General features: G+C 46.4%; 2 protein-coding genes across 3 annotated transcripts in view; one reads left to right on the top strand and one right to left on the bottom strand.

The window, feature by feature from the left end:
• LOC139301204 (ras-specific guanine nucleotide-releasing factor RalGPS1-like) overlaps positions 1-20,698 on the bottom strand; it is a 64,011-nt gene that overhangs the window by 29,744 nt on the left and 13,569 nt on the right. For both annotated transcript variants that reach the window (XM_070924535.1, XM_070924534.1), the window contains one exon: positions 20,265-20,391. In XM_070924535.1, coding sequence (XP_070780636.1) covers positions 20,265-20,391 — 127 coding nt within the window. The remainder of the gene's footprint in view (positions 1-20,264; positions 20,392-20,698) is intronic.
• Positions 11,451-18,379, top strand: LOC139301123 (angiopoietin-related protein 2-like). Its single transcript, XM_070924428.1, has 4 exons — positions 11,451-12,345; positions 14,271-14,464; positions 16,242-16,512; positions 18,183-18,379. Exons 1-4 carry the CDS (start codon positions 11,451-11,453, stop codon positions 18,377-18,379), a joined length of 1,557 nt encoding a protein of 518 aa, XP_070780529.1.

Consider the following 20,698-nt stretch of genomic DNA (forward strand, 5'->3'; position numbering starts at 1 on the left):
TTAGACATGTGCCTCTTAATCTTTTACAGCGATCTCGCTTGCCTTTTTTTTTTTTTTGTGTATCACGTTCAGCACCAAGACCGAACCGAACGCTGTCAGATGAACCTTTTTTTTTTATCCTTGAGCAACCGAAGTGAAACATGCAGAGTTTCCACTTTCAAAGTAATGACTGTAATAAATGCATTATATCGATCTTCACCTCGTATGCACAAAGAAAAGAACGTCAGTTTAATAAACTCCCCAATTTTTAAGTTGTTGTTGAGGAGATTCTTCTCATAGCAATAATGTAAAAAATGCTGGAACTGTAGTTTGACGACACTATGAACCTTACGAAGAGGTCAACAGATGAGCGGTTTGTTGTTTTATTACGCTCTCGTAGCGCCGACAATGGATGAACCCGCATCTTCCTACCATTGAGGTTGAAAGGCTATACGTTTATAGTCCATTCACATTTCAGACTTTGGGGAAAATTGCAACTAACAGAATCCTGACGAGCTATTTCACCAGTTCTTTTCAGAATACAGTGAATCAAACCAAGTGAACTACGACAAAGCAGAGCACGGATGCTTCAGTACGTTAAAAAACCATCTCGAGATCAACAGAAAATCTGGATGATTGCGAAGTTTCTGCTCTCGTTTCACATGTCCAGCTGTAAATCATGACGGACGCACACACTAAAGTGCTGCCAGTTTGCAAACTCCGCTTCTAACTCATCATCCCTGTTGCAGCCGGCCAAGCATGACTCACTCTAAATCATCAACGATCACAGTCTTTCCCAAACCTTACCGAGTAGTTTTTGTGCCTTAAATGATGACGAAGTCTGGTCCTCTTCTCTGTTTTTCTTATCGTCAGCAAATCCCATGAAAAAGACCAAAACCAACAATGTGTTCATCCGTCTGTCAACACTTTCTGACAATACTGCATACTGTACATTAAGAAGTATTTCTGTTGCTACAACAAAATCTGTAACAACAAGCAACGTTCAAAATGCGACTGAGTCTTAGTCGCCTCGAGCAAGACTCCAAAGACAAATACGTACGCTTTAATGAAAAACTTAACAAAAAGGCATCTACGAGGACAGCTACGTATTATCAACGTTACTCTCATGACGCCAGAGTCTCGCGTTGACCTTTGACCTTTTTACAAGAGTGGAGACGCTGTGCAGAATTAGCATCAAAGCTTCAGTCGACCGGTTTGTAACTTTAGAATCGGGCCATCGACCCGGTTCAGGGTACATATCAATGTAGTCGCATCTTTAATGTCAAACCTGGATTCGTACCGGTGATACCGTTACGCCCCAACTTACTATCACATACTGATCTATTGTGAGTGAAAATGAACAGACAGATGCATGTACCCTGTATCAATCCCAAGATTAAATCTGGTGCCGCAGGCAGTATTTCAGACACAAACATTGACATTCTCGAGCAGCGCAGTGAGAAACATCTTCAGTAGCACACCGAAGATGCGCACGCACGGGGGGGGGGGGGGGGGTGTCAGGGGTCAGGGTAGCTTGGCCAACTGCCAGGACTCAGCCGCCATTTTCTACACGTCGCTTCTTTTCCGAGTCTACTACTGTTGTGGTACATGGTCTTTTTCTGCCATGCTGCTTGGTGTGTGTGTGGTCCGGCTGCCTGTTCGCGAAACAGGCCAAACAATGCTGGAACTGCTGAAGGGCAGAGGGCCAGAGCCTTCTCACCCGGAGCACAGGGGTCAGCGTCCTCACAGACAGCCAGTCTACAGCAGAGGCCATCAGTGCTTGTCTTGGCTTGGTCTCCTCTTCAGTTGGAAGTGTGAAGCCGTTACATGTTTTCTCCTCGGGGGTCAAAGTTAGTGCTGCAGGGCTGATTCATCGCTCCAGTTGTGATCAGGGTGGAGACCAGAACGCAGCTACACAGTGTTACGTAAATGTTCGGCATGTCGGGGTCAGGATCTCTTAGTGTTGTTATTCCTCACAAAGCTATCTTTCGATAAAACTCACTGTGGACTGAAGCTGAAATCTGGAACTACTATACCATATTCTATTATTACCATAATACCGTATTTTTTGTTATCTGGGTAGTTCAGCTAGCTGCAGTGCTGCGAGCTAGCTACAGCTTACGTCGTCTCAAAACGTCTCGATCGCCCCCTGGTGGCTGGCTGCAGTATAAGTCATAAGCCCCACCCCCCTCCGTGTTAGCGGATGGGACAAACTAAAAAAATATTTATGGCCTCGTTTTTGTCCAGCGGGAGGAAGTGGAGACGCGTCGGGCCATCTTTATGTACAGCCCATGGGTTGCATCTGCACGATAACTGAGCCCTTTGTACAATCAACATGTCACAGTGTCAGATGCTTCAGGGTGAGATGATACCGAGCTGACTTGGAACCAGCCATGAATGGAAAACTGACCCTGGATCCGATCACAATCTCACAACGTCTCGGCGACTGTATTTCTGTCTGCTTACAGCACACGCTTAGTGTGTCCTGTAGTCTGTCGGGGGTTCCGTATCCTGCCGGCGTCTTGCGGGGGGGGGGGGCGTGACAATACATATCAAACTGAATTGGCTCCAACGCCCAGTTTGAGGAGGATTTTCATTCAGCTAGCTGGACAGCTGTTTCCACACAAGTCCCGAGACGACGCGAGAAAGCGACAACTTGCTCAACAAGTGGAGCTGAAGTGGAGCGAGGACCGCCAACGAGTACACACCTCGCAAGACGCGCGCGCGAGACAGTAAAGGCTCGACCGATGCGGGCAGAGTGCGATGGAAACCAGCTCAGGCGGCGTTCGGAGACCCGCGTTCAACACACCTGCCATCAGGAAGCCAAGTGAAACTCTTGGGCTTTTCACATATTAGACATTAGACAACGTATTGCTTGAAACTCCAGGAACTTCCTATAATCCTGCTCCTCACCCCAGGCTACACCCAAGTCCCAGCTGAGAGACATGCTGGCTGTTCGTGATATCAGCTGTGCTGGCAGCTCCGGCCCAAATATTACATCTGCATAACACGACACGGAAAGCCTCGCAAACATTTGCCGATGATGTCACCCTGAGCGCCGGGGTGTAATGCCTTTCAGCTGTGCTTGGTCTGCGGAGCCGGACGGGCCTGTAGTCTCTCCCCCCCCCCCACACACACACACACACACACACACACACACACACACACACACACACACACACACACACACACACACACACCCGGCTTCCTGTCTCCCGGCTTCTCTGACGCACGGCGAAGCCTGGTCACGAGGCGTCTACCGACTCGTACATCACCCAGAGCTGATGGCTGACGGTTTGAATGTTTCTAACTGATTCATCTCATGCTTAGAAAGTTTTGAAGACAGTCCCATAGACACCAGTTGTACTTATATCTCAACCAGTGCATGCGCTCCAAACTCCAGTCATTAGTAATAATTGGTTATATAATGCATTCAAGTCTATGGTGGTGCCATTGTATTTAGAATTTGGGGGGGGGGGGGGGGCAGAGAGGTGGAAGTGGGAGTCCTGATCTGTAGCTCTCTGTGTTATTGTGGCATGGCTGTAAGTAGTTGTACATCGCTTGACATGATCTCGATTTTCTCAATTTGTGTTTGCAACCTTGCGTTCACATTTGCAGCCTTTAAAACGCTTCATCGAGCAGGTTTGTGGTTTCGACAGTACAAAAAACATCATTTTTTAAAGTGTTTTGAGTGTTTTTGGGGTCCAACATGCTGACACAGTGTGCAAAAAGTGAAGGAAAAAAAAAAAGAATTGTCAGGTCATACAGGTGATGTGTGTGTACCGAAGAAAAAGATAACCAAACACCGACGTGGTAAACATTTTTTTTTAGAGTGGCGTATAAAGGCAAGATTTGCTGGTTCGGCGGTCTCAGCCATTGACCTCCATCAAAAGTGCTCCTCGGCTCCTGCGTCCCGGGTCTGAGCAGGAAGGACGGGTTCACAGGCCGGACAGAGGGCTGGAGAGCGGTGACAGGCCGGGAAAGAGACACGGGATCGCATGACGGACGAAAGCCAGTCCCGAGAATTAAAGGACACACACACACACACGCAAGAATCCTAACGAAGAACACTGAGGATTGTGGTTCTGGTTTCACGCTCTGCTGCATGTGAATGTGCTCGGAGGCGTATTCCAACTTTGCATGGAGGCACTTAAAAATGAGCATCATAATATTCCCTTTAGACATTTGAATGACAATTCAATGTTGTGACAATGTTGCGCCGTTAGAGCTTCTTAGTTTCTTTTGGTGCCGTTTTGTTTTTGTGTCCAGTCTACAACCCCTCCAAAATAAAAGCCCAGATTATCTTGACTAGGAATACGGCTCACTTGAAGCTGCAAAAAGTTTAACCGTCCGAAAACGCTGTTGGACCTGCAGTAAAAGCACAGCTCGAGTCGGGTTTCCCCAAAAAGCTCTCACGGGATGATCTCCTCGCCCATCTTGGGTTTTTTTTTTTTTAAATAAATCCATGGATTAGAGACATCACCCATTGCCAGTTTTTGCGAGCATCTCATGCAATCAAAAACAAACATGATGACTCACTAAGTATTTGTTGAAAAGTCTTCGTCAGGTGTTACGCAACCGGCGATTGCCATGACAACACAACAGACTGCATCCCAGCCCTCGGCTTCTTGGCAGACCGTGCGAGCGGACGGCCTCTAGCCTGGCCTCGCAGATAAGACATCGGAGTCCGTGCGAGGGTCGTCTGAGAGGCGGCCTCTCCGCTTCTATTAAAGCCCGGGACTCCAGGAGGCCAGGAGGATCAAAGACACCCCCTTTTGTTCATCTTTTTAAAGTCTCTGGCTGAACCAGAGGGGAAAACAAACGGGGTGGGGGAGGAGGAAAAACAGAAGGTAGACATCCTCTCTCTCTCTTTCCCGGAGCTCCCCTCAGCAAGCGCAGGTCACACAGATCCGCATGCTCCAGACCTGTGACCCCCTTACCGCAACACATGCGGCTGCTGACATGTGCCGGTCTTGAATCCTGGGCCGGGTGAAGGAGAGCGATACAGTGGGGGGGGGGGGGGGCTACAGGGGGACAAGGGTTTCGGTGGGGGCTGGGAGCCTCCGTCCAATGCCTCCATGATTGTCAAGGGGAGGGGGGGGCGTCGCCGCGGCGCACAGCTTAATTACTTCAAGCAACAAGAAGTCTCTCACTTGTGATCGCAGGAGGACAAGAGGAAGAGGGAGGAGGGCTCTCTGGGTCGAGGAGGACCAAGGCTCAGTCTGCAGGAACAGGCTCTCAGTTTTGGGACCCAGTTTGGGACCTGAGGGTGGAAAAAGCCTCCGCCGCGGATGAATGACGTTACAGCAGGACAACTTTGAAAGCTTGAATGGACACTTAGGCACTGTTAAAAAAAAGGGAGGGGGAAAAAAAAAAAGAAGAAGGAGAAGAGGAAGAAATCTTGGCAGCCGGAACACTCTCCCTGACTTACGCTCTTCATGGAGACTTGATTCTGACGGCAGGTGAAGTGAATAACATGAGGGACGTGCCTCCGACAAAAACAGCGGACTGAAGAACGGATGGAATGACTCTGACCGGCGAGGACTGGGAGTCACACTTGCCAGAGGGGCAAGGGATATAAAGGGAAAACGAGAGACAAGCGGGTGAGTGGGGCAATTATCCGACCTGACATTTCCTTCCCTTTCGCTCCCCTTTCGGGACGCTAAAACCCAACTTATGTGAGACAGCATGCTAGATGTTCTGTGTTCCAACACTGCCTGATGACTACACCGAGTTCTTACAGCTTGAAATATCAGGTCCTCTCATCCCCGACTGGTTCACTTGCGCCCCTTATTGTCCTAAAAGTACATCAAGTGTTCTTTGTTACGCCGAGTCTCCGGATGCATTTCAGGCCAGCTTAAACCGCCTGGTCAGGGTTCGACGAGACGTCCAGCCAGTATATTCCCGGTGTGCAAATAAATTTAGCTTCAAAGCTTTCCTTTTTTTATTATTTATTTCTAATTTGAAGACATGACGAGGCTCATTCTGTGTTGTTTTGTACACATGTGATGATGAAGACCCTCTTCAACTGACTCCTTTCAGTAAATCTGAAATTACAGATCAGTGGACTCTGCACAAACTGCACAACTCCCACGTAAAATTTGAAGCCGGTATTTTATTATTATTTTTTTTTAAATTATTTTCTATTTTTAGATTCCGCTATAAACTCGCTCGGTGTGACCAAAGTAATGCAAGGTGCGACTGGGACTTGAATATGTTTCGGGAACGTCCACTGTTTGCTTGACCCCCTGTGTGTTTCAGGGCTGTTTCATGGTTGTGGAAAAAAAAAAGAAGAAAAAAAAAGAGGAATTTCACACATGTCCCCACCCCTTTTTTGGACAGCATGGAATAATCCATTTTGGACTAAGGAGCTTTCGCTGCTAGTCGGACAACTAGAATACTGGAGCTCTGAGAGGCTCACTTTACACGGTAAAATGTCCTGCTCACGATTCTTTAAAAGCTGCACGACTCAGTGTTTTCATATTAACTATGGGCGAACAGTGCAGCTCATGGTTTTTCGGCTCGTTTTTAGCGCTCTCGTCGTCGCCCCCCCCCCTCCTGGTTTTCAGAGGAAGGGCTCCGGTAAACTCCCTGCACACGACCCGCTCAGCGCCGACACAGTTAAAGAGTTAAAGAGAGGATTTAAGCGGCTGAAAAGAGCCGGATGTGTCCGTTAGGAGCTGGTGGAGAACAAAAGCGGAGCTAAAAGAGAGGGAGTGCTGATGTTGGTGCTGATGTTGCTCTGTGATGCCGTCAAGCGGTGGAAAAAAAAATAATGATTTGAAAAGTTCCTTTAAATTCTGCAGTGTTTACTTGGCAGCAGTCCTCTTCTTCTTCTTCTTCTTCTTCTCTGCCTTTGTTGGTACAAACCGTCGGTGCGAGGACTGTCGCTCAGTGAAACTAACGGCAGGACTGCGCGTTGCGTCACCTGTGCGAGCGTGCCATGAGACAAACTAAACGGGGACATGCACGGGAGAAGAAAAAGAAAAAGAAAAAGAAAAAGTTCCATAATGCCACTGGATGTCTAAAACCGCACGGGGGAACTTTTACTACTCCTTTAAAAAAAAAAAAACTTCATTTTATGAGTTTATGCAAAGCTGCTGGGATTTTTAGTATAATAGGAAGACACACTGCCAGGTCTATTAAACTAAAAACACACACACCACTCTGGTCCACTCGTGTCTTGGCATGACGGGGTGAATGGCTCCTTTTTTTTTTTTTTTCTGGAAAGAGATCTCGATTTTCCTCCCAGTGAGGCCAGTTAGCTGGACGGCGTGACTGTGCGAGGAGTCAAGCCCCGCCACGTTACAGTCGGGAAGCGCGTCGCTGCTCCGACCTCTGCAATCAAAGGCCGGCGGGGGGGGGGGAGCCTTTTTTTTCGGTAACTACTGAACCATCAAGCAGCATGTGGAGGCAGAGCAGGAAGATATTAGTCAGAGGCAAGACGAAAGGCGGCTTCTCCACCCCCCCCCCCCCCCACACACCCCCACACACCCCCCACCCCCGGTGATCTGACCGGTTCCTTCACGTTGTCCATTGGTCAGCCAACTCTTTCAGCCGAATCTGCTGAATGAGGAGAGCCGGGCGTCTGTCTTTCCTCTCGCAGACGAGTCGCAGCCGCCACTGGCAACTGTTCGCGACACGTGTGTGTGTGTGTGTGTGTGTGCGTGCGTGAGCAGACAAAGAGAGGTTTGCGGGGCTTGCTGGCTGTTAGGGTGTCTAGCTGTGTAATGACCACACACACACACACACACACACACACACACACACACACACACACACACACACACACACACATTAGCCAGGGAATAATGGTAAATACGCACACTTTGACGTCAGCTTCACTGACAAGTTCGGCCTTTATGAGCACAGACAGAAAAAATTTGAGATAACAAAAAAAAAAAAAAAAAGTCAGTGCGTCTCTGGATAGTCTGTGCTGATGAGCGTCACTTCACGACATGTTCTGAGCAGCTACTGCTCATTCTCTGTGAGGGAGGTGTGATTGATGTGTCTCTCAGCAGTCAATTTTTAACCGCAAATCACAATTTGCCTCAGGGGGGCTTTTACAATCTGTACAGCATATGACAAACCTCTGCTTCCAATGAGGAATAAAAAAAATTGAATGGGGGGGGGGGTGTAAGAAAGCTCAGGAAGAGCAACAGAGGAGGGATCCCTCTCCCGGGTTGCATATGTGCATCGCTGTAACCGTCACAAAAAGCAGCAGGCCTTTAAGCGTTCGATGGAACATATATATGTATGTGTGTGTGTGTGTTTCCATGACGTATCCCGGCAGCCAGGGCCCTCACACACCTCCTTCAGAGAGCATACTTTACTTGTCACCTGTCTTTTTGTAGCAGAATATATTGTGGAATAACACATAGTGTCGCAGTTCTGGAGTAATGAATCAGATCTTTCCCTGAGAAAAAAAAAAAGAAAAGAAAAATGTTTCGAGACAATTCACAATCTGCGAGCTACAGGTGCGTTTTCAGGAAGGCAGAGCCTAGAAATGAAATGGGGGGGGGGGGGACTTTCTACTACAGCTGGCCTATAAAACATTACCACCACATGCATTTACAACACTGCAGCTCAACACGGGCCTCGTGAAAATAATAACACAAGCTCAGCCTCTCAGATGCATCTGGAGCACAGAGGGGCTCGGATTAGCGGCGGCGCAGTTTACACCTCACCTACAATAACAACTTCTTTCGGGAGCAAGAGCCCCTCGTCGTGTTCGTCCATTTTCCATTTCCACGACTGTAAATGTCACACGGGATGCATTCGTTCTACGGCGGGGGGGGGGGGGGGGGGAACTGCCCAGGCAAGCCTGAGAAACAGAAGCATTCTGAAGCTCTGTGGCCGTCTACACTCCTGCGAAACCTTTTGATGAATCAGCCACCATTCTGTTTGCACACGAATAGACGCAGCTGAAAAATGGGGGGCGACTTTGACGACTCACCGGGGGCAGTAGGTTATTTGCAAGGCTAATTAATGAGACTGATCTTAAAGCTGCAGTTGGCAATATTATTGAATTAAAATGATGGTTGAAATAAGTCATTTTGACCACTGCACGTCACTAACAATATCTAATTGAAGGGCTCCGTTAGCTAGCGCGTTAACTGGAGGAAGGAATCAAAACACAGAACCCCCTGATTGGTCGTTTGATTCAGACCTGGTCCAGTTTTTTTAAAAGACTAAATACAAAGGGGGGGGGTGCAATGGTCAAAATGAGTTATTTCAACTGAAATTATAATTCAATAATATTGCCTGCTGTAGCTTTAAGCTTTTAATTAAAGTATATATGTCAACCAACCAGCAAAGACTATATATGTTTTGCTACTGTGTAAGTAAGACAGACTCATGTTACAGTAGCTGCAACAGAACAGGGACCATAAAACAGAGAAAAGCAACAAATCTGCCAAATCTTTTGTTTGAAAGTCGTCGTCGTTGCCGATCGATCCACTAAACGCTTGAGCTCAAGTCCTCGCGCGGCCCATAATTCATGGCCGCACGTGTGTGAACATGTCAGTCAAACACAGGACAACCAGAGTCGCATAAACAGAACCATGTGCGCATCTGCTGTCGGCCTTGCCGTCTGTGGCCATTTTGGAGATCATGTTAAAATACTGCTCCAGAGAGACTGGCCAGGGCTCAGCAGCCGAAACACGGCTAATCTCCGAGACACCAAATTTGACGATATGATATTGATCCCAGAAACAAAAAGGGGGCGGGTGGGGGGGGGGGGGGGTGGGCCATTCATGAACTGAAAGATCTTCACATCTTCTGAATATATGCTCCTGTGAGCTCCGTGGTCCCCGAAAGGCTCCCAGGTTCCAGGAAAAGATCCCGCTGTTGAAAAGAGCTCGTGGATAGAGACAGATTGCAGCCTCAACCATTCGGGCCAAATCATGGGCCGAGAGCAAACATCGCCAGGCCTTCTGCCAGAAATATGAACACGCCAGATAATTGAATCACATGTTGAACTCACTTTTAGTCCACTTGTGTGAGTAATGGATTTGAGTAATGATCCGACAATCCTTCAGCTTGAGAAAAAAAAACCCCCGGCCAGACATTTACAGAGCTTGTTATTATTATGGGAAAATGGATTAAGTCCACTGCCGGCGACTGCACCGGCCTGGCCTGAAGGCAGGAGTTGTGGGGGGGGGGCATGTTATGATGTAGTAACTCCCATCTCCAACAACTGAAGATAACACTAGATATTGTCAGGGGAGATTCCCCTTTTGTGTTTTGTGTTATTAAAAATTCCAAAGCCGTGATAGCATTTCTTTATCCTAGGACCAAGAGAATCCTCATCGAAACACTGCATCATCAGGCAAGGTTTAAGCAAAGGCTGGAAAGAGGGAACGCATTTGCTTGAGCAAGCCTTCTTAGTCATTTGCTTTGGTATATTTACTGTACGGGATCAAGTTAGGGCCACTTTGAGCGGGTGTCTATTGTTAATTTCTTATCTAATAGCTTACAAAAAGATAGAAAACAACTTAATTACAACTGGATTTTGACACGAGCACGTGCAAGAAAAGCCGAGTGATGCTTTCGCAGCCGTGTATTCGGGCTTTTTGAATCTTTTAGAAGAGTTCATCCCTCTAGTAGAGTTCCATGCACTTGGGGAATCTATGACAAGGAGCACTGAAGCTGTTCTACAGGCTAAGGGGCCGGGTTTTGCTAGAGAAGAACCAGTTCGAATGACAATGGCGAAAAAAAGTGTTTATATACTTGTTCCGAAGGGCCACACTGGAAAATCAGTGGTTGTCGGGAGTGATGAGGAAAAACACAGCACCGAGTTCAAAGGTAATTGTGAGCACGTTGTTTCCTCGAGGCCCTGTAGCAAAATGTTCCGTGACCCAGTACTAGTCCGTGGCCCCAAGGGTTGGGAAGCTCGGGTCTAACACGAATGCCAAGCTGCTAAGTCGTGCTGTAATAAGAGTGGCAATTGTGAATATTATAGGAAAACACTGACACTGACAGCGAAGCTTTACAGGTACAGTCACCATTTTTCCATTCAATCAGTGGAATTATTCTTCCGCTAAAATACACAAACACAAATGAGTACGTAATAATATTTTAGGAGACGGGGTTGTCTGTGATGGCCCCTTGTAAAATCCAGGAAAGAGGAATAACAATTCTACCACTAGACTGGTCGGACGTGGCACATGAAAGCTGCAGCTAAAGAGCCAGATATTTTTCTCTGGAGTTAAACGGAGTAAACACTTGACTTACAGTCATCAAGTGGACACAAACACCACTCCAAATGAACGATGATGTCGCTCTGTGTCTGCTGGATGTGTTTGCCAAGTCGACTTTGTGTTTTCAGCTTGTTCTGCTGCCCCCAAGTGGCCAAAAATATGCACATGCTAATATCACTTCAGTGAATGATGTGAGAGAGTGGACATTTACTGATAATCTCTTCCCATCTGTTGCAGAAATCATCTTGGTTCAGGTGCTATCACTGTGCTATGATTCTCCCTGTGGTGGTTTTGTTGGTGCTCCTGTTGCTGTCTGGACCCGAGTCCTCTCTCCAGGGAGACACTCAGGAAATTGGGAACAGCGATGAGATCCTGGAGAGAGAGTTTATCTATGCGCCAAAGCGGCAAAAGCGTGCCGTGGTCGACCACAGCGCTTCCCAAACAGACAAATGTTCTTACACCTTTATTGTCCCTCAGCAGAAAAACAATGGGGCCATCTGTGTGAACTCCAAGGAGCCCGAGGCCCTGCTGGAGAACAGGGTCAACAAGCAGGAGCTGGAGTTGCTCAACACTGAGTTGCAGAAGCAGCGGCGGCAGATCGAAGCGCTGCAGCAGCTGGTTGAGGTAGATGGGGGTGTGATCAATGAAGTCAAGCTACTGCGCAAAGAGAGCCGCAACATGAACTCCCGGGTTACGCAGCTCTACATGCAGCTGCTGCATGAGATTATCCGCAAACGAGACAATGCTCTGGAGGTCTCACAGCTGGAGACCCGCGTGCTCAACCACACACACGAGATGGGGAGGCTGGCTGCCCGCTACCGTGACCTGGAACATAAGTACCTGCATCTGTCGGCCCTCGCCAGCAACCAGAGCGCTCTCGTGGTGCAGCTGGAGGAAAACTGCAAGAGGGGAGGATACTCGTACGGCGTGGTGCAGGAGAGGAGCCGTCCTGTCCGCCCACAGCCTCCTGTGATCCCTCAGCCTCCTTTGCAGATGCCTGAACTTTCTCCTGGAGGCTACAGACCCTACCATCCACCTACCTACAAACGCCACGCCACCAACCCCATGACTAATGAGATACAGAATGACCAGAACTCCAAAGCATTACCACCTCCACTGGCCACAATGCCAAGTGCTACCTACAGCTTCACAAACGAGCCCTCTGGTGAGTAGATGACCACACTGACACTTCGGTATCTTCCTCTGAGGTCTATTATTATTGTAACGACACAGGGCACACATTGTCCAATAAGGGGAAACGTTTCTTCTATAATGTTTAACCTCACTGAGAACATGCATAAAAAAGACCACAGAGATCTTTTTGACAGATTACTGCAGCTGCAACCACTGTTAAAGTCCCTATAATATCCATGTAGGATATTGTAGCCCTCCCGCCCCCCCAAAGAGGTTTTATTGAGAATAAAAATCCTCTCCAAATATGTTTCATAGCAATCTATCAAACAGCTCCTCCAAGGAGGTTTATTTGGCAAGGTAGGCATCCATGCGTACAAGTTCTTGCAGCTACCAAAAAACCTAGGTGGTTGGGCGATCCCCAACCTCAGGCATTACTGGTGGGGCCTGCCAGTTGAGGGCATTGACAATTTGGGTTACAGATAAAACAGAGACAGGTCAGAGATTGCGAAATCAGCTTTCACAACTTCGTCAGAGGCGGTGATAAATCCCAGAAGGAGGCCTTAGGCAGATGGGCCAAAACAACCATCACGGTATGGAGAGAGTAGCAGTATTGTCCAGTTGAGAGAGTTTACCCCCTTAAAATTAGACGGTTGAAGATAAGTAACTAAGCTAAGTAATACATTTAAGTAATTAACATTTCTTCAGATATTTCGAAATAAAAGGCTTCCTACTGAAACATCCAAATTGGAACAATCTCAGGAGGAACATCTGGTAAGAATTCAAAAGGGCCAGGACACCAAAAAGCAGATCACAAAATCATATAGAGCGTTGTCTAATATGACACAAACACTCAAGGGCTAGTGAGAGACATTAGTAAAGAAATGTGGGAATAATCTTCTCAGTAACTCTCAGTAAATCTTCTCGTAACGTTACAAACTCAAACATATGGAGGGATTTTAATGGAAGGTAGCCCCCCCCCCCCCCCCACCCAGAGAATTGCAAACAATACACATATACTCGGGACATGTTCTGTCTTGAGTACATTTTGAAGTGGAATATTCAAATTACTCGATAACGCATTTGTTTCCAGGCTCCCTAGAGACCCAGTGTTAGTCATACTTGGGGTGCTGCCTGGAGACATAAGAGATACGAAAAGGAAATACATGTTGTTCATACTGTTCGCAGCTGCCAAAAAAGCAATAACGCAGAACTGGCTCAACGAGGAACCCCCATCAATAACCACGCAATCTACTCGACGGAAAAAATGTTCATGTTGTCACCACAGAGCGTGCAATTTACAGAGACAAGGTCAATGCTTGTTGATCAGCCAGGCAGAAATCAGTGAGTAACATGGGTGCCGAAAACCTCCTACCCTTCATCATATGAACAAAAACAAGCTAGCAATGGAATACTGCTGTAGACAGGAGAATATACGGGGAAAACTGACTGCTGACAGGGCGTCCTGCTGGTTTTCATTTAAACCTTTGCACAACGGAGGAGCAGAAATAGTTAAGAGGGGGAAAACATATGGTATCAACAATGAAGAACAACTTGATGTAGTATAGGAATTATAGAATATGAATTGGGAATCCCAAAAGACCAATCTTGCTCACCTGCCTATGCACATACTTTGCCTCTTTCATCCTTCTTTTAACCTGTACTGGATTATTTCAGTAATGCTGCAAGTGTTCTAGGACCTCTAAGGTGCTCCACTGAACCCAGTAACCAGTAACTGTACTTAATGGTGCGATGAGATATGAATGAAGTACTGTATAGCCATTCAAACGTGTCGTCTCCGTGTTTCCACGTGATGCCTTCTGTGGTTACCAAGAAATACGGTGCACTTTTGCTCACGGTAATATATACTTGGCACACATAACACATGGTCAACAGTGACTTCTATATACTGATATACAGTATGCAGCTTTGTTAGTTAGCATTCTGTCTCCCCCGCAGGTCCTTTCAAAGACTGTCTGGAGGCTCTGGAGGGTGGATACACCACCAGCGGCATGTACCTCCTGAAAGCGGACAACGGCAACCGACTCATGCAGGTTTGGTGTGATCAGAGACATGACCCCGGCGGTTGGACTGTTATTCTGAGACGTCAGGACGGCTCTGTCAACTTCTTTAGGAACTGGGAGACCTACAAGGTAATAATGAGGATCTGAGACTCAATCAAGTTTCTATATGCCTTCAAGATAGTCCGGCATCCATTGCATTACATGGTGTGTGTGTGTGCTCTTTTAAAACAAGGCTAACAGTCTACAGCAATTATTATTAGACACCCTGTTGACACCAGCCAGATTTTGAAAGCAGCATGTCAATAGCATATTAGCAACAGCTGCAATAGACGTTTACGTGAAATTTCCACATTGACCCATGGACATCACATTTAACGATGGTGTAAAATTAGCTAGCAAGTTAATGTTACCTCAGCGGTCTGTCACTCTGGGTGAATATTTGGTCAACTATGTAGCTTAAGCCAACGTTATCTAGCTACCTAGCTTCGTTGTGGCAGGCACAGAGCGATGCACCTGCATCCGAAGCGTTAGATGTTCACCCTCCATTGTCTTTGTCAAAGTCGCTTTGAGATTCAAAACGGCTAATTTCGCCGAAAGGTGACCGAAGTTTGCGTGCCTGCTTTAAGCCTTTCAGGAGTTTAGTGGCTGCCATCTTGCAGGTATCCAGAGTCCACTCCACTTCCAGACTAGCCTTTGTTCCACTTGCATCTCTCTTGGAAATCCTTGTCATTTCAACAAAGCATTTCGCCACTACAGCTCCCATGAGGTTTTGGGTTGAGAGTTAAGAGTCATCTGAGGTAGTCTACTACTTAACAGTACTGTGGTGGTTGGTTGTGCATCCTCCTTTGTGGAAAACAACGCTAACACTTGGCAGTCCTGGCTAGTTGGCCAATTCAGAATTGCAATGGCAGCGGCTATGGGCTAAAGGGTGCAGGGGAGGAGTTTGGTAACACAGACACTGTCCTAAGCAGTAAAATTATGAAATACTAGTGTCACTTCATAAAAATGGAATTTGTACAAACAGGAATATGAGAGCAGCTACGCAGATATAATAAAAAAAAGACCTAATAAAGTTAAATGGATGGAATAATTAAACTGCCATTTAGCTCCCACAGCTGAAATCTATCTTTAACAAAACAAACTGTTTGGCCGATCCATCTCATTGTGTAATATGTGAGTAATCGTAAGAAAAACTCAAGAAAACAAAATGTATGAGATCACAACAGCAGAGCTGAAATCAATTCAAATGAACTAAACATGCTCTCACTGTTGCAGCCAGTGCAGTGATCCAGGGACTTCATAGCCATGTTTCCCAGTTACTACCGGTGGAACCCGACGTTACGTAAATACGGGTGAACAGGGTGAAACATTTAGTTGCCAGAGATTAACATCCTGTGGCCTAAAGTGAGGACATCCCAATCTGGATACTCTCCTCAGTACTTTAAACCCAAGATCAAAGCGCAACGGAGTACTTCCAAGTTGTCCCCCAACCCGATCTTTCCCCAACCCACCCTCAATGAGTCAACAAAGCACTTACACGCTCACATTTGGCAGGGACGAGGACCCCCCCCCCCCCCCTCTGATTGAATCCATGTGCCACGTAATTGAAGCCAGAGATTCAAACACAGTGAGCTCTGGTGGAGAGGATCTTAAAAACGTTCTGCCATTATGCCACTGCTCTTGGCCTCTCGCTCTGACATCATACCAGTCTTTCACAGATGCTTGGAAAACATGGGTGGCTTGTTGCTGGAAGTCCAAGGCTGTATCCGAGGGGAGAAATTCACCGATTCTCTCATGTAAATTTTAAAATAAGAGAATCGCTGTGGCATTTCCCTGTTAAATCATCTGTTAGGGACAGGAGGAATGGGTTATTCCTGACTGATTCAATGCCTTCCTCCTTTTACAGCAAGGGTTTGGAAACATTGACGGTGAATACTGGTTAGGCCTGGAGAACATCTACTGGCTGACCAACCAGGGCACTTACAAGCTGCTGGTGACCCTGGAAGACTGGACCGGACGTAAGACCTTCGCAGAGTACGCCAGCTTCCGCGTCGAGTCCGAGGCCAACTTCTACAAGCTGCGAGTGGGCCGATACCATGGCAGTGCTGGAGACTCCCTTACCTGGCACAACAGCAAGCAGTTTACAACACTGGACAGAGACCATGATGCCTACACAGGTGAGTGGAATGCGGTACAACAGGCCATTATAACTACTATTTTGGTATCTGATTCAATAAATTGCACCCACATATTGTATATGCAACTCATAACCGACTGTATTCAGGGTTGAGTTATGTATCCACCTACGAGAGTTGATCCAGACACTGCCTTGTGATAGACCCTGGCCTCCATGCCACCCTGCACAGGATAAGTGGGCATGATGGTAGGATACAGAATCTGGGCACATCACCATTCTGGCTTGAGGCTATGGGTATACAATATATGGTACTTAGACAGCTACCAATGTTTGGTAGAGTTTCCCCAAAACCGAGACGCGTTACTCCATATTCGAACTTGAAGGTTTCTACTGCGTTTTATAACATAGGAGGACCACTTCTCACCAAGACCACATCTACTAACATCAAAAGAAATCATTTTACTTACAGCACATCAAAGTGAAATACACTGGTCAGTGTGGATTTCCCTTGAGGCTATTGTTTAGAAGCAGCTCCACTGCTCCACGAGGCATGGTACACCACGATTCGTCAGTCTCAGCTCAGCAGACAACTTGTCCTTACTTTGTCCAGGGTCCCGAAGGACACTTGTGTGATGCAAACTCAAGCCAGAGAAGCTACTTTGAAGTTCGGAGACATTGTCCGCTGATGTTCTGCTCTTCCTCTCTGACTGAAGGCAGGCCCGTAGAAAGTAAACACTTGGATGCATTCAGAGGCAAGCAAGCCACCTGGGTAATATCTGGCTAATTTCAATTATCTGAACGAGCTGCCCATAAATCAACTAAGTGCACATGCACGCCTGAATGTGGACAATCTCCGCTCCTTGACTTATATAAACACAATAGGCTTGCTTAAGTTGGAAACTCCCCAATGTTATAAATCATGTATTGGAAAACATCATTAAAACTGCAATACTCAACCTCTCTACTCGACACAATTAGTATATTGTCGTTCAGAATGCACGCACAAAAAACAACTGCGGAACAAAAGTGGAGAAGATGAGTGTTTCCTGCCGGCGTTGATGCCTGATTAGAAAAACAGTAAACATTAACAGTCGTGAGCTCTGCAGTAGGAGTCATATTACTGAAGCGTTGCGTTAATGAGGTTAAGAACCTTTGCACACTTCTTGCTTTGGGCTCCACAAACAAGCGTGTGCACCCGCAAAACCTTATGCAATTGCGTAATTGAGTCCGGCACGTGGGATGTCACTGGACATTCGAAATACTGCGGTCTGCGGGTCTGCGCTGTCCCTGGCGTGACAGTCTGTGCTCCCAAAATGCTGTCACCTTGCCACGTCGAAGGCTTCGCAAGTTGTCCGCGGCGTGTGGTCGTGCACGCCTGTTAAACTAGACTAGGCCAAGCCGGTACGTCGTTTCAAGCGCCTCTACGACCCCCTTCCACGAGAGACCACAGGGGACAGCCACATGATCCTGAACCCATGGAGAGAGACCGCCGCTGCATTTGCCTGCTCTGCTCGCGGGGGCACAGACAAGGCTTTAGAGCTTTACTCTTCTGGGCCAGATCTAATCAGCACACAAAACTTCTAATTTTGCAGGAATTTGTTGAATACAGCAGGGTGGTCAATTGTGGGGCTCACTGATGATCAATCCTAACCTGACCAGACCAGATTGCTTGTATACCAGCTGGTCTGATTTCATTCCTTGTGTCTCCAGGTAACTGTGCCCACTACCAAAAGGGAGGATGGTGGTACAACGCCTGCGCTCATTCCAATCTGAACGGCGTGTGGTACCGCGGTGGGCACTACCGCAGCCGTTACCAGGACGGCGTGTACTGGGCCGAGTTCCGAGGAGGAGCTTATTCTCTGAAGAAAGTGACCATGATGATACGACCCAGTGCAAACATCAACTAACACGCCAGTCATTCAAAACAAAGTTTTACCGGACAAACACTTCCAGCAAAAGGGATACCATTTCTAGATGACAAAAAAAAAAACGGCATCCTTAATTTTAACTTCAGTCTTTGCTTTTTTTTTTTCTTCTGTTGGTTGCTTTATACTCCTCAATAGGACACAGGCAGAATGTTTTTTCTTTATTCCTTCCACAGGTTTTACTTACCTTGTTTATATGTTGAAACTCCAATGCATACTATTCAAAAACTCTCTCAAAATCTTTGTCTGTTATGTGTAGAATAAAATCCACAATGCGTTAATTATAGCAACAGGAATGTATATCCAGAGATCAAAACTGACTGCTGGCAATAAACTGGTCCTTCAGAGTATTATTGGTGCTTATATTACATATATATAGTATCTATGTACAACGTACTTTGGGATCAGTTCTACAGGAGAGAAATCTGGTTTATTTATTTTGATAGAAGATCTCAGTAAATCTGTCTAATTTGCCTTCAGCCGCTTAATTCCATCTAATATTTGGATTTCTTCCGATTTGACAACAGTTAGGGAAACAATTTAATAATTTAAAGGTCTTCTAACCACTTAGCATGGGAACATAGAACAATTCAACAGGTCAACTTCTTCTTGCATCTAAATAACAGGACTGGACTATACGGCTACCTATAATGCTTGATAGGTCTTTCTAGTGAGATAAATGAGATACGAAGTTGCAAGAAAAAAAAACTACACTACACTACATCCTACATCAACCATTGATGGGACCACTGTTGTATCGTTTTTGGCACTGAAGATTAAAGCCTTCAAATATACAGAATTATAGACAGAATTTACAACAATAAAAATACCAAAACAAATATGGTTCTCCAGGTAAAAGCAGCTACGGTGCACTTACGCAGAAGCCAAACAGTACAAATTCAGTTATCCTCTCCACCCACCAAAGGTTTCCTGGTCTGTTGAAAAGATCAGTCACTGTATTAGTGTGCAGATACAGTATGTACCAGGTACTCTGTGTATATATATGCTGTTTTTGTTAAGATTATTTTTTATAGTCTGTATGTTATCGGTCTTGCAATAAACTATGTACAGCCCTGCTTGTGTTTCTAGTGATCTTGTTTCATCCATTTCATATCCAAGACACTAGGAACTTCCTCCAGCCCCTTCCAAACCACCCGTAATCGAAGCGCCGTTGCCTTTCACACATCTGGACGACGATCGCAGATTCAATCAACAGGGATGAGAGTATGCTCTTGATACCATGAGCCCAGAAAACCAATTTGAATAATAACAACAGGAAGACAAAAGGCGAGATTGACTGAAAACTGCAACCTAATGTGGATACAAAGATACTGTTCAAGTTGAGATGAAATCCAATCACATTTTCTTCCTGTAAGCTTGACCTGACCAATAATATCACGACATCCAGCCAATCAATATTAGTTAGCTAGCTAGCATCAGCATGGTACGTCGGTTAGGAAACACGCCCACTTTTCAACGTTCAAATCAAATTCCTCCCAACGTCACGTCCGGGCATGCCGGTCCAGTTTCAGGAATACTCCACGATACGTCCGAAATGCTGTTTCATCTCGACACGTTTTTTTTCCAGGTTCATTTCATTTCGAAGCGTGTGCAAAACGCTCTTCCCCCTAGCCGTGACATGTCTGATCTGATGGTTTTTGAAGGTCAAGACTGTGAGAAGGATTACGAAACCTCTCAGGGTGGGTTTGGACAACTGGCAAAGGCGCTGAAGAAGACCCGGACATACATGATGCTTATACCAAAGTCCACCATTGCTTTCGACTAGTCATGCAAGATGTAGAGGGGGCTTGGACACCACCGACTTTCAAAAGGATCTAAAGGCAGGATGTGAGGACGGAGGACTTACCGAGGTAAGGAATACAGGGCACCATCTTCAGGGAGCGGATGTATTCCCTCATGCGGGTGTAGTTCTCTTCCTTGGATGTCAGATAGTTGAGCTTCTCAAATGTGGCCTTGTCTTTCCGACTGATCAACTGCAAAGAGAAGAAGGATTATGCACATTTGATTTCTCCTGCTCTCATTCAGAGTCTCTTACCTGAGAGAATTTTAGCGCGTCTGTGCTCCAAAAACCCCGTAACTACACGGTTAGACATTGCAGACTTTCGGAGCTAGATGGTTGTTTAAATTGGAATACACTATCTCAGTGTCCCGCCGCCCCACCCCCCTTTTTTGTGCCTGTTGTAGACTGCAGTAGCCAGCTAATTAGGCACTGTTCACGTACAGTTAGTCAGAGGAGGTTTGCAGTGCATCATCCTGAGCGATTCAGACAAATTTGGCGAC

This window comes from Enoplosus armatus, chromosome 18, assembly GCF_043641665.1.
Source record: "Enoplosus armatus isolate fEnoArm2 chromosome 18, fEnoArm2.hap1, whole genome shotgun sequence".
Lineage (NCBI taxonomy): Eukaryota > Metazoa > Chordata > Actinopteri > Centrarchiformes > Enoplosidae > Enoplosus > Enoplosus armatus.

Bases quoted from the DNA above. Each gene is read 5' to 3' on its own strand.
- LOC139301123 (XM_070924428.1), top strand. From the start codon at position 11,451: ATGATTCTCCCTGTGGTGGTTTTGTTGGTGCTCCTGTTGCTGTCTGGA. The intron at 14,465-16,241 runs GTAATAATGAGG...CTCCTTTTACAG, and splicing joins GGAACTGGGAGACCTACAAG to CAAGGGTTTGGAAACATTGA. The intron at 16,513-18,182 runs GTGAGTGGAATG...TTGTGTCTCCAG, and splicing joins AGACCATGATGCCTACACAG to GTAACTGTGCCCACTACCAA.